The 13,664-nt window shown below is 42.0% G+C and overlaps 1 protein-coding gene across 1 annotated transcript in view; it reads left to right on the top strand.

The window, feature by feature from the left end:
- GPR158 (G protein-coupled receptor 158) overlaps positions 1-13,664 on the top strand; it is a 180,270-nt gene that overhangs the window by 147,679 nt on the left and 18,927 nt on the right. Inside the window, exon 7 of the mRNA XM_052695301.1 lies at positions 7,784-8,022. Within this exon, the coding sequence (XP_052551261.1) occupies positions 7,784-8,022 (239 nt within the window). The remainder of the gene's footprint in view (positions 1-7,783; positions 8,023-13,664) is intronic.

The following is a 13,664-nucleotide window of genomic DNA, read 5'->3' as shown; positions in this document are numbered from 1 at the left end:
CTCCACAGCACTCTGTGAAGCAAACTTTGTAATTAAAGTCCTGAAAATGTTTTGACCTGTTGTAGGAGAGGATTGCCTACAGGCAGTGCTTAAATCTATTTTCACACTGTAAGCTTCCTGAAAAATAGTAACCTTGATCTTTTGTGTGGCCTATTCTGAAAGTCTTTGATAGGGGTAAGGTACTGAATGGCTTTAAGATTTACTGAAAGTTAGTAATCACCTGATGATTTTTTAAGCAGCAAATTAGCTTATCCAGAGCTTTTGTATAGCCTGAAGAATTTACAATCTTCAGACTGAAGTCTAGCTGCAGGAGCTTTAACAATCAATGAATTCAGATTTCTGTCACCAAATCACCTCAAATTTGAATGAAGAGCTCAGCAAGATTGGTTTGCTTGTGGAGAAAAGCATTGGAGGAACTGACCTCATTTTTAGCAAGAGAGGGATGTAATTATTTAGTGTAGTATTGAAATGGTTATGTTAACCATTTCATTATGGATTTAAGAAAAGGTAGCTTTATGCCTATCCTAGTGCCACGGGAATTTCAGAAATTTAGGAATCTCCCACCAGATTCTGTGTTTGTGAGCTACTGACTTTAGTGCCCAAAAGTAACAGCTGGCATAATAGCTGGCACACGGGAGGCAGCTGTGTCAGACACAGGCCTGTGTCTGCAGTCAGACTGAAGGCACTTTGCAAGGCACCACGTCTGGTCACCATCACAGTGACGTGACCATCACAGGAGCTCTGCACAGGCCAGGCTTGGCCCATACGCCAGGTGCTTTGCTGGCACTCCATAGTTCTGCTAATCTCAGCAGGATTCAAGAAGGCATTAGTGCAGTAAGTTTATTAGAAGAGATAATTAGCACAAAGCAGATGAGGATTTCATAAAGAAAGAGACTTGGTCTGCATCACCAAAGCCTAGTTATGTGACATGGCAAGGCCCCAGCTGAGCCTTCTTGCTTCCCAGCTCCTCTCTAGTTGGAGCATCTGTTGGCACACTGCCAAGATGGGTAAATCCAGTTGAGGAATTGTCACATCTGATGAGACCCATCTGGAGAGTATGGTGATGTGAACGAAAACCCTTCAAAAAGCAACACACACACAGGCTCGACGACTGGCAGCCAAACAGAACGGATGCATGCAGCTAGGCAATGAGCTGTGGAGTGGACAGGCTCAGGGGAAAGGCGAGGCCAAGCTGATTTGCCAAAGGACTTCAGCTCCTGTCCTTGGGATCAGCTGCACACAGAAAGCCCTTTGATCTGTATTCCACTAGGAGATAGAGCTTTTCTCAGGTGGGAGATAAAAGAAGAAAACAAAGCACGTGTATGGCATGAAAAATGATAGAATCTAAGCTACATTTAAAGAAACAGCAGATCATTCAGATTGCTCATTCCAGGCTTGCCCACAGATTGACAGAAAGAATCTACTTCAAGTCAATATATTTTTATTAAAGCAAGTTGTCTTTTTTAGAATATTTCCATGCTATTAAAAATGCATGATACTGAGAGGCCAGTGCTACTCATGGGAATGAGTGAGTGGTTCTGATTGTAGTGAGAAACTCTTGGATTATTTTTGCCTTCTAATAACCCGAGCCCTCCCTTGAGCTATTCATGAATTCCCTCCCAAATTTCTGAACTTCCTCAGTTTGGTCAAACTGTTGGAAATTAGAACAGCCCACTTTGTTCCTTACACGTTGATGCAGAGCTAGGGCTTTCATCAAGGCACTGGAGAACTACCTTTACAACATTTCAGTGTCATATAATGCATTTTGTCCAGTCTTCCTTCATGCAGTATAAGTATTCATATTTTTAAAGGCATGGTGCAATACAGGTAAAATTTAATCTAGGAAAGTACTGAACTATCATTGTCTTGACCCCGTGTCTTTGCTTATGAATGATAGCTAACTTCTAACATATACCAAAATAAAATAGATTTTAACTCATCTTCACAGCCTAGATTTCTAGCCATACATCAGAGGTATTTTTATAGTACGTTATCTTCCTGTAATAGAAGAAGAAGAAAAAAAACTTCAAAACTCTGCAGAAAGTATGAATGAAACTATACCTTCAAAATGGCAATTTTGAAAGTAAATATAATTTGTTAGAATATCACTGTTTCCCAATCATTCAATACCCGAAGCTACTGCTCAGTCATTTGTTAGTGTACAATCAGGATATCCTCAAATATTTATTAACCATATAGGATGGGAACTCTGTGAAGTATTCATGCGTTCAAGGAATTACCAAACTTTGTTTCCTAATTGTTGTACCTTTTACTGGCCAGGCTGTGATGTATATGATGCGGGTCTTAACCTAGGTTTGCTGAGATTGTAAATGATCAGATTCAGTAAAGCAAAAAAATTATTCTGATTTCATTGAGTGAATTTTATTCATCTTATTCTGTGCTGGACTTCAGACCTATTTTGTTATAAAGTTTTATGGAATCACATGGGAAGCAGTCAGTGAGTGATTTGGAGACTTTCAGCCAAGGTATGGTATAGAAAGCTGCTCATTTCTATCAGTTGGATTTCATTCTTTAGAGCCTAGAGGCAGTAACTGATGGTATGAATGCATCTAACTTGGGTCTTCAGTGTCAATGCTCTTTCTTTAGGCATCTTTCCTGGTGCATAGATAAAGTCTGCACTCAGTATATGTGTGTGTGCATATGTGTCAAATGTGAGATGTGAGCTCTCTTTTTGCAAGATGCTGTATGTGGGCCATAGGTTAGATTCTGCTTTCAGCAGAATCACATTGGTATACCAGTTCTAAGTAACTAATCTCATGTTCACTGTTACTCCTGAAAAAGCAGATAAGACTTAATCCTTCCCCTATAGGAAGTCAATATAATTCATAAGAGCTCTTGACCCCTTATCTTTCTGATGTAGCTTTCATATCACAATAAAAATCATCAGTGTGGAACAGAACAGTTTGACAGGATGACTCAGTAAAGCCACAAAATGACAGATGCTAGAAATAAAAAGCAAACAACCCATGCCAGGTCATTGCTGTCAAAGCTGGATCCTTCACCTGTTGTGCCTACTGCATATACAGCTAATAGTTTGGGAGCCATGCTTCCTGTTCCCAGGGCAGATTATTGAAATTACTACATGAAAATTTAGTATGATCTTACTTATTTTCTAAGATTATGAGTTCCATTTAAAGATACTACTTGTACAGCAGCAGCCATGGCTTTGCTTGCAGTTCTCAGACTGATAATCCCAGCCAGCCTTGACAGCAGCAGACTCCTTACCTCCACTTCACATCACTATTTCTTCTGTCTGCTGGGCTGCCCTGTGCTTTCAGCTCTCCAACCAAGTTTGCAATCAAGTCCTCACCTTGTCTATCTATGTGGATCTGGGGCAAAAAAAAAAAAAAAAGCAAAATAGCCAAATAGCTTATTTCCTCAGACTTGGTGGTAAAGGCAGCGAAGTTGGGAGTTATCTGCTTTGTGGTCTCTGGATGTTTCACTCATTCTTGTGAGTCCTTTGTTTACTCTGTTAAAAGGATAGCTATTACAAACCAGCTTTAATGCTGTCTGTAGATCAGATCTTTGCTTGAAGGCAGCTTGTAGTGTCTTCCAACAAAGCAGGTAGAGCACATCACGGTGTCTGATATGCCTGTAAAAAGAGCTGGAAATGTTTCACTGAAAATGGTGGTTGGATTATCCAAGAACAGTGCATAAAAGTGCATTGCATATGCTGAATGTTTTCAGCTGAGTTTCCTCTTCTGCCTTAAATCAGAGGCTGTACCTCTCAAACAGTTCTCTAAGCTTCTCTCTACTTGGCATTTTGGGGGCAGACAGGACAGGAAAAGGAGTTTTTTTCAGCTGGTATTCCTTTACTTGATATTTGTATTTAAACATTAATTTGTTCCAAAGTTTGAATCCCAAAATGCATTTATATTCATTAATTAAGTAGCATCGGAGAATGTTACCTGGATGCTGTAACTCCATCATCTGTCCTGCTGAATTGTTCCAGCAGTACCTGGCCTGCCCATGGCCCTGCTAAACCAGCGTGGTTTTCTAGTGTGATTCAGGAGCTGGTACAGGCTGCTGCAGTGGGCAGACTGCGTGCAGTCACCCTGAGCTGAGGGGTAATGGTAAGGATGTGGGCTGTTTTCTGCCTGCATCAGTGCCAGGGACAAATCAGAGCGTAGTTAATTTTTAAAGTAGTTTTTAATTTTTAAATATATATATATATATTATTTATATTTTATATGTATATAATATATATATTTATAAATATCTATTTATATTCTAGTACTTCTCACGTCCCTGAGCCCCCGCACCCTCAAACCTCTAGGTGGTGACTGGGGTGGTAAATCCCCCCCCCACTGTGAGGACAGAGCAGGTCTGAGATCACCTCATGAGACTGAATATGTATAATTCTATGGGGCTGGATGGCATGCATCCCAGGTTCTGAAGGAGCTGGCTGAGGTTGCCGAGCCACTCTCCATCATATTTGAAATGTCGTGGCTGTCAGGTGAGGTCCTGGATGACTGGAGGAAGGGTCACATCACTCCCATTTACAAGAAAGGGAGCAAGGAGGACCCCGGGAACTACAGGCCGGTGAGTCTCACCTCTGTGCCTGGGAAGATCATGGAACAGATCCTCCTGGATTACGTGCTTGATCACATGAGGAATGGGCATATGATCTGAGACTTCACCAGGGGGAGGTCATGCTTGACCAACCTGGTGGCCTTCTATGATGGAGTGACAGCATTGGTGGACAAGGGAAAGGCGACTGATGTCATTTACCTGGATTGAGCATGGCCTTTGACATGGTCCCCCATCACATCCTTATCTCCAAATTGGAGGTATGTGGATTTGATAGGTGGACCACTGGATAGGTAAGAAAATGGTTGAAGGGCCGCAGACAGAAGGTGGTCATCAATGGTTCTATGTCCAGGTGGAGGCTGTATCAAGTGGCGTCCCCCAGAGGTCTGTCTTGGGACTGGTGCTCTTTAACATCTTTATCAATGACATCGATGATGGAATTGAGTGCACCCTCAGCAAGTTTGCTGACGACACCAAGATGAGTGGTGTGGTTGACACAGTAGAAGGAAGGGATACCATTCAGAGGGACCTCCACAGGCTAGAAACGTGGGCCCAGGTGAACCTGATGGGGTTCAATATGGCAAAGTGCTGAGTTTTGCACTTGGGCCGGAGGAATCCCAGGCATCCATACAGGCTGGAAGGAGCGGTCCTTGAGAGCAGCCCTGCAGAGAAGGACCTGCGGGTCCTGATGGATGAAAAACAACATGAGCCAGCAGTTGTGACCTTGCGGCTCGGAAAGCAAATGGTATCCTGGGCTCCATCAGAAGAGGGGTGGCCAGCAGGGACAGGGAGGTGATTGTCCCCCTCTACTCTGCTCTTGTGAGGTCCCATCTGGAGCACTGCATCCAGGTCTGGAGCCCCCAGTACAAGAAAGACAGGGAGCTGTTGGAGAGGATCCAGAGGAGAGCCACAAAGATGATCAGAGGACTGGAGCACCTCCCCAGCGAAGACAGGCTGAGGGAGCTGGGCTCGTTCAGGCTGGAGAAAAGAAGTTTGTGGGGTGACCTCATTGCAGCCTTTCAATACCTAAAGGGAGCCTAGAAACAGAAGGGGAATCAACTTTGAAAGGGTTGATAACAGCAGGACAAGGGGAAATGGTTTTAAGTTGCAGGAGGGAAGATTTAGGTTGGATGTCAGGGGAAAATTCTTTACAGAGAGAGCGGTGAGGTGCTGGCACAGGCTGCCCAGAGAGGTTGTGGATGCCCCGTCCCTGGAGGTGTTCAAGGCCAGACTGGATGGGGCCCTGGCAGCCTGGTCTGGTATTAAAGGGGGAGGTTGGTGGCCCTGCATGTGGCAGGGGTGTTGGAGATTCATGATCCTTGAGGTCCCTTCCAACCCTGGCCATTCTGTGATTCTGTAATACGAATATAGCCTATAAACCCCGTGTCTTACCTCCTTATGAGAAGTCTCTCTCATTTGCTCAATGGCTTTTTCAACCCAATTTATGGATATAAAGTAGTCCAAAAAAAAAAAAGGGGGGGGGGGATTTAAGTATTGTCTATTGAGAATTCAGAGCAGACATTTGAACCAAGAACTGTCCATTTTTCTGATGGAGAACACGTCATCAGACAATACGTTTCCTAGGCAGTTTGGTCTCATATTGCTGCAGAGTAGTTTTTATGGTGAACTCAGATGGTGTCTGAGTCAGAGGTACAGGAAGGAAAATGATGCTCAAGCACAGCCTGCCCCCGATAGGAGCTCCTGGGGACATGTCTCTGCCCTGATACACATTGGTGATACATGGTCATTAATGCACAGAGGAGACTGAAGCTGTGCACTTGCTTGTGGTGAAAGGGGAGCAGTGTGCATTTGGGTTAAAATCACCATGGGAAGATGAGGGAATTACTGCTCTGGACCTCAGATTCAGATGAAGCCCTTTTAGTCAAATGGCAAACTCTAGCTGTAAAAAGTTCTTGACTGATTTCATTTCAAAAAGAGTCTGTATTTCTCCTTCCAAGAAGCTGAGTATTGGTCAGTGTTTACAATGTGGAGGAAAGCCTTTGTTCATATCAAGCTCTGGTGCTCTGAAAAAGGAGGATTTACTGACACTGCCTGGAACAACGGTGCTGTAGCTGATGAAGGAAGAGAGAAATTGTCTGCCTTGCATCTGTGGAATTTCCTGCCTATCCTTCCTGAAGGCTTTGGGAAGCTGCTTCAGACGTAAAGCACTTAGCATCTGTAAAGGGAGAGGAGAACATCTATCAAACACGGAAAGATCAAAAACTGTGACTCCCTATGGAGTGACTGTTGGGAGGGAAACAGCTGAATAATGTTGAACACATTCAGCTCTCTGACTTCACCCAACGCACAGTGTGAAGGCTGTGTTTGTAGTCAAAGGATGAATCATTTTTATGGATAGGGAAAAGATTTTGCGCTTTTGCCTTAAAAGGTTCTACACTATTATGTGTTTGAGAGGTAATGCCACTTGCTTTTGCCACCTTTGAGACATAAATATTAGTCCAGAGTGTAATTTTTTTTTTTCTTTTTTTTTCCTGGCCTGTCCATGAGATGACTTGGGAGGTGGTTTAGGTGCTTGGTACACTGTAAATGTTGGAGATCTGGCATGGGCTTTTATAAACTCAATTATCTTAAAAATATCAAGTTCCTTAAACCTCAGTGATAATTAGTCCCATATGAATATTCAGTGCCTATGCTCATGCTTCGGAATCCAGAGCTACAGTGGTTTTGAGTACAAAATAATTGAGAAAGTCCAACCCTTCATCTTGAAAGTACCTTTTATGATTACTTCTACAAGGAGCAGACTGTTGCCTCAGAATCAGCAAGCTCTATGGGAAGAATATCCAATGGGGGAACAGCCTGACTGGGGTTGAGCTGACAGACAGCATTGTAAGGAAATAAAATCTTGCACACATGGTTGCTGTTTTGTGGATGTGACCTTCTCTTTTCTGAAGACACAAGTCTTCCACTGGGAGCTGAAAGGTACAAAACAGCCTGACAACACAGCATGTCAATACGTGTCCCTACCATAAGTATAGCTCGTGTTTCCTATTAGTGCTGTGTAGCACTCTCTGGGCAGCAATCAGCTCCATTTAAATAAGATGAATATAAAAGTAATAATGTTTCAGATTTTACTCTTGTGCATGCTGTCAAGGGAAGGAATGTTGATTTTTAATTTTTTTTTTAAATAGCCTAACAGTGAAATAAAGTGAAAATGTAATTCCTACAACATGGTTACTGCTCTTTTTAATTCTACCCTGTCTGAATTTTTTAGGGTTTTGAAGGTATTCCTGTCCAGAACTGCTCAGCGTATTCCATATATGACAGGTGGGCGAGTGATGAGGATGCTGGCTGTAATTCTCCTGGTAGTGTTTTGGTTTCTTGTTGGCTGGACTTCTGCAATAACCCAAAATTTGGAGAGAAACATTCCTCTAATTGGCCAAGGGCAAACATCTGACCACCTGATCTTCAATATGTGCCTCATGGACCGTTGGGATTACATGATGGCTGTTGGTATGTTCATTTTCTAGTCTTTCTTCTAATGTTTAAAATAAGGCTTAGTTGCTTTTTCTTTACATTTCTTTTCCTTTTAGAATATCTTAGAGCTTTATCAGGCTGCATAACATCATTAGAAAAGCATGTAAGAGAATGAAATGTTGGTTTATATGTTTTTAAATGGGCTGAGAAGTAAAACAACTAAAATATATTGAGAATTTTATGACTTTCAAAGGTTTGTAACTAAGATGACAGTAACAAGGTGATTGGTTCTCCAGAAATGTTTGTTTTTTTTTTCTTATTGATGAATGTATCTAACTAGTACAGTGAGAAATTACAGTAGGAATAACTATGGTGGGCTTTGCATTTCTGCCCCACAGAACTGGATAGATCTGTTGTATGAGGAGGGAGAGAACTTGCAAGAACACTCTTTCATAGAAAATTGCACATACTTTAATACGAAAGCAATGGGAATAAGAAATGTATACCAAACTTTTCAACTTCACACATTTTCTAGATATTCTGTCAGTGCTTGGGATAAGCAGGAGCTAAAAAATGCCATGCTGCAGAGTTCAGTTCTGTCATACCGAGGAAAAAAATAACACATTTTTGTTTCCTTCATTTTATAACACACAGCGAGTTCCCTATGCCAGGGTGCAGTTATATGGTGAACGGTTCTTCATCTCAATCACTGGACAACTTCAGTGCATCTGCACCTAGAGCCCTTGCTTCCAGTACAGCACAGGTGTGCCATCCGCACTCTCAAATACATAAACATTTGAAATTTTAACTAAGTACTTAGCTTTCTGCCCTTTCCCTCCTTCCCCATGGACATGCTGTTGACAGAGACCTGCTCCTGAAAATGAAGGCAAGGTAATGGGCTGCACTTCACATGGGAGTGAAGGCAAGATGGATAAAAACAGCCAGTGGTATTTGGAGTATTTTCTCTGAGAGTGGTGTACAGAATGCCAATGCACTGTAACATAACATTTTAAAGGACAAACCACTGCTTCCAGCTTCACCAAGAACTTTCCACAGCTCTAAGCTACTTGGTCCCCTCTAGTCCCTGTGCTGTGCTCTGCTCTTCCCTCCTTCGTGTAAGATCTCTCAGGTACAATGTTCCTCATTTGTGGATATTCTCATGAGTAAACAAACAACGTAGAGAGAAGTATAAACAAGTACTTCTTGAAATGTGTTGTATCTGGGTCCTTTTGGAAGGGTGTACTAAGAAAATAGAACTCTGTTTTGTCATAATACAACAGTAATATCACCAGAGATGATGTAAAATTAATAACAAATGAGAATTGAGTGTGGAATGTGATGTCATCTTCACTGATCCATTTTGGATGAAAATTTTACTGCGTTTCACAGTTGGTAATACAGGATAGGATTATTAAAACTTTGATGCCAGTAGTTGTTGCATAATGGCGAACAAATGTGTTTATTCCATTCATCTTACAACTGTGGCAGTGAACTGAATAACAGCTCAGATTTTAATGGCTAAATATGACCCTTTTGATACTAAATGACGTGTTGGAAAAAGCGAAGATTGTTTTTTAAGACAAATTTACATCTAGAGGAGTTTTTAATGTGTTTTTTTTTTTCCTTTTCAAGATGCACTTAAGCATAGTAGAGACAAAGCTGACTCACAAGCCTAAATACAATTGGTTGTAATTTTGTTTGTTCTGGCCTTTTGCCTTTGCATTCAAACTACCTTGTAAACTTTTGTGCAAGTCTTCAGTAAACTATGGAGTCATGAGTGGTTTTGCACATGGGCCGGAGGAATCCCAGGCATCCATACAGGCTGGAAGGAGCGGTCCTTGAGAGCAGCCCTGCAGAGAAGGACCTGCGGGTCCTGATGGATGAAAAACAACATGAGCCAGCAGTTGTGACCTTGCGGCTCGGAAAGCAAATGGTATCCTGGGCTCCATCAGAAGAGGGGTGGCCAGCAGGGACAGGGAGGTGATTGTCCCCCTCTACTCTGCTCTTGTGAGGTCCCATCTGGAGCACTGCATCCAGGTCTGGAGCCCCCAGTACAAGAAAGACAGGGAGCTGTTGGAGAGGATCCAGAGGAGAGCCACAAAGATGATCAGAGGACTGGAGCACCTCCCCAGCGAAGACAGGCTGAGGGAGCTGGGCTCGTTCAGGCTGGAGAAAAGAAGTTTGTGGGGTGACCTCATTGCAGCCTTTCAATACCTAAAGGGAGCCTAGAAACAGAAGGGGAATCAACTTTGAAAGGGTTGATAACAGCAGGACAAGGGGAAATGGTTTTAAGTTGCAGGAGGGAAGATTTAGGTTGGATGTCAGGGGAAAATTCTTTACAGAGAGAGCGGTGAGGTGCTGGCACAGGCTGCCCAGAGAGGTTGTGGATGCCCCGTCCCTGGAGGTGTTCAAGGCCAGACTGGATGGGGCCCTGGCAGCCTGGTCTGGTTAAAGGGGGAGGTTGGTGGCCCTGCATGTGCAGGGGTGTTGGAGATTCATGATCCTTGAGGTCCCTTCCAACCCTGGCCATTCTGTGATTCTGTGAGTGATACCAGGATTTGTACAGCTGTAAGCCTGTACTAACCTGTGTGTATATTTATCTATCTATGTGCACTTGAAGGTGTTTATTGTTAAGAGAGTCTGAAAAGCTTACAGCCAGGAGGACTTAGTTCCAAAACCATATAATTGATATCAAAGAGCTGTCAGGAGAAATACACATAATGCAGAATCCCTTTCATTCTTGCAGTTAACTTGCCTTCTGAAAGATTTTGTGCTGCAAATTATATGATAGATTATGATATTTGATTTAACGTGGCAAAATGAAAATGCAGGATGATAATTTGTGAAAGAGTTGTTATTTCATTTGATTTAGCCAGGCACAGGACTTTATAGAAAGCTAGTGAATATTTTGTAATATATTCTGTCACCTGTAGCCAGTGCTCCAGTGCCTCGCTGTTTTTCACTCTGCTGGCAATGTCTCACTGCAATGTAGGGAGGGAATTTTCAAGGTCACAGATTAGCGAATTGAGAATTAACAAGGCTCTGTTAGAAAGTCATAATGAGATGAAGCCTTTATGCTACCAGAGATTACTGGAGTTAGGATTTATGAAGCATTTTCCATACTAATCATTCTACTTAGGCTCTATCTCCAGAGACTTTTATTGCAGTGAATGTTTTATAGTTACATTTTCATTAAGTTTGAGAGGGTGCTCTGCAAGAGAAGTAGGGACTTAGACATAAAGGTTGTCACCATTTTTAACACTGCCTTTTTACTCTGTGATATGCTGATAAGAGAAATTAGCCTTCAATAAATGCTTATCAGTGTAGTGTAATGTAAATTAGTATGTATTTTCCTTGACGTTGGATACTTGTTTGGGTATTTTAATTGGCACTTTCCTAGATTCTTTAATTTCCTTTGTGTTTGTGCACCGCTGTTGGAGTTGTGGCATCTGTCTCCTAAGCAAGCCATGGCATGGATCAGAACCTGACATTTTAGAAAAAGTCCTGAGGGCCTTGAAAAGCTCATCCTTTCTGTTATGGCTTGAATAAATCCTGTACCTCTACTTACCACAGCCTGATTTCTGATTTCAAATTAGAAAAAAATAGCTGAAAAACTTGCTCGTGGTGTCTCAAATCAAACTATTATTCTTTACATGGTCGGAAGAATCATCTAAGTGAAAGAGATGTGAGCACACTACTCAAAAAAAAAACTTCCCACTAAAAGAAAAAATAAGAAGTTTAATGTGCAGAACCCCTGGCAGGAGAGAAAGATAGGCAGAGAGGTAAACATGTATGTGCAAACACCAGTAAAAAGCAGATGTGAAATCTTGGTGCATGGAGGATCCTGTTGTTAGGGCCAGGGTTTTACCCAATGTGGATAGCATTTAAGCTCTTGTTTTTAAAAATGGCCATGTGTACCCGGTGTCTGTGTTCTGGCATTTTACTTAAACTAGAAGTTTAAGGCAGGTTTTAAACAAATGCAGCTAGGTGTTTTTCCCAGCACAAGTGTGATTCCCAGCTGGCAGGAGCTGTGCTCCTCTGGTTCAGCTGCACTAATTGGGAGTTCAGGTTTGGGGTTCTGGATATCAAGGGAATTACAAACACACAACTCTGTCATAATTACTGAATGCCCTCAGCCAGGAAAAGGAACAAAGAAGAATACTGTGAAGAGTATTATTAGTCTGCATTCCCAAAAGGGTTTCCTCCCAGTGTTCATTTGTTAATATTTAACCTATATAATCTTCACATCTGAAGAGGATATGAATTGCCAAGACCGGCTCTGACAGATTGGGAATTAAGGGTTCCCTTAAAGTTCTGAGTCAGGGCATTGTGATACAGCCTCACAGAGACCCCTTATTAAGTTTTGTACAGGCCCTCAGCTGCATTCCATGAATGAGTGGTTATTATTTCTTTGTGTTACACCCATTTGATGTGGCCCTATGCCATATTTGGGGTACTTTGTTCAGAGTATTCCGTGAAAGAAGAATTGTTAATTTCCAAATGGGCATTCTTAAGCCACGTTCTCCTTAGCATGAATGTACAAAGATCAGTGCCAAAAATTGTCAGCAAAAGCCATCTCTTGAGACATCTGGGAACTAATTCTTTTGAGCAGTGTTTATAGCCTTCTCCATGTAGAAAGCCCAGCCAGAAGGTAATTGTTAGAATTCAACACCGATGAAATCTGGCTTCAGTTTTCATGTGAAAATAGTGATTGCTGGTGAAAAGTTTACTCTAAGTGATACAACCAGGACTGTCAAAAGTGTTTAGAGCAGAAATAATAAGTGGATCCGGTTTTACAAACAAGCCTTCCTCAGCTTTCACAAGAAGACTGGCTTTTTTTCTGATTGTTAATCACTGCTCTTCCTGCCATGTACGCCTCTTTCACAGTCTGCATCACCAATTCTGTGTGCAATCTAAGTTCCCCATCTCTAAGACACAGTAAATCTTAAAGTGTAGGGAAGAGCAACAAAGACAAGTGATGGCTCCTCTATGAGACTAGATGAAAATGGGGCAATTCATTCATCTCAGATTAACTGCTTCTGTCAGTTTAATTTAAAATAAAGCATGCTTAGGGGTGATGGAGATTTTTTTTTCCCCAAAAAGTAGTGTATTCTGTTTTTCTTTCTTCTTTTACAATGAGCAGTCAACATTGCTCAGTTTCTCAAAAGTAGTTGGAAACCTTGGTTTGAGCAGTTCAAGTTGCATTGCCTCTTGCAGTTGCTTCACTGTTCTTTATATCTGCCTCATCACAAGTGAAAGCCAATAACCTCTTGTACAAAGTGTTTCTCCTAAGGAAACCAGTAACAGGTTGTCTCAACCACATGTTTGTGCATTAGTAAATTTTGTATTCAGATTCTTCTGCAAGCCATCTGTGGGAGGAGGAGGTCGGGAGAGGCTGGGAGATGCTGACTTCCTCTTGTTGGCAGCAGAATACATTTTTTGTACAGCTTCAAATCTTTCCTGTCCTTCAACTATTTTGTATACTGTTGGCATATGCTTGCATCCTCTTTAAGATGTGAGAGAAGCAGTCCCACACTCAGCTTGCTATTCCTCTTCCACTCAAAAGAGGGTGATGGGGCACAGGACAACTGGCTTTAATAGCAAGGGAAGGAATGAGCAAGGTTAGCACATCTTCTATAGAAGAAGGAATAATATGAAGGAATGAAGAAAATAAAGAT

Source organism: Tympanuchus pallidicinctus, unplaced genomic scaffold (genome assembly GCF_026119805.1).
Source record: "Tympanuchus pallidicinctus isolate F22 unplaced genomic scaffold, pur_lepc_1.0 scaffold3, whole genome shotgun sequence".
NCBI classification, from domain to species: Eukaryota; Metazoa; Chordata; class Aves; order Galliformes; family Phasianidae; genus Tympanuchus; species Tympanuchus pallidicinctus.
Note: the sequence above shows the minus strand (reverse complement) of the source record. Positions and strands in the feature narration are given on the sequence as shown.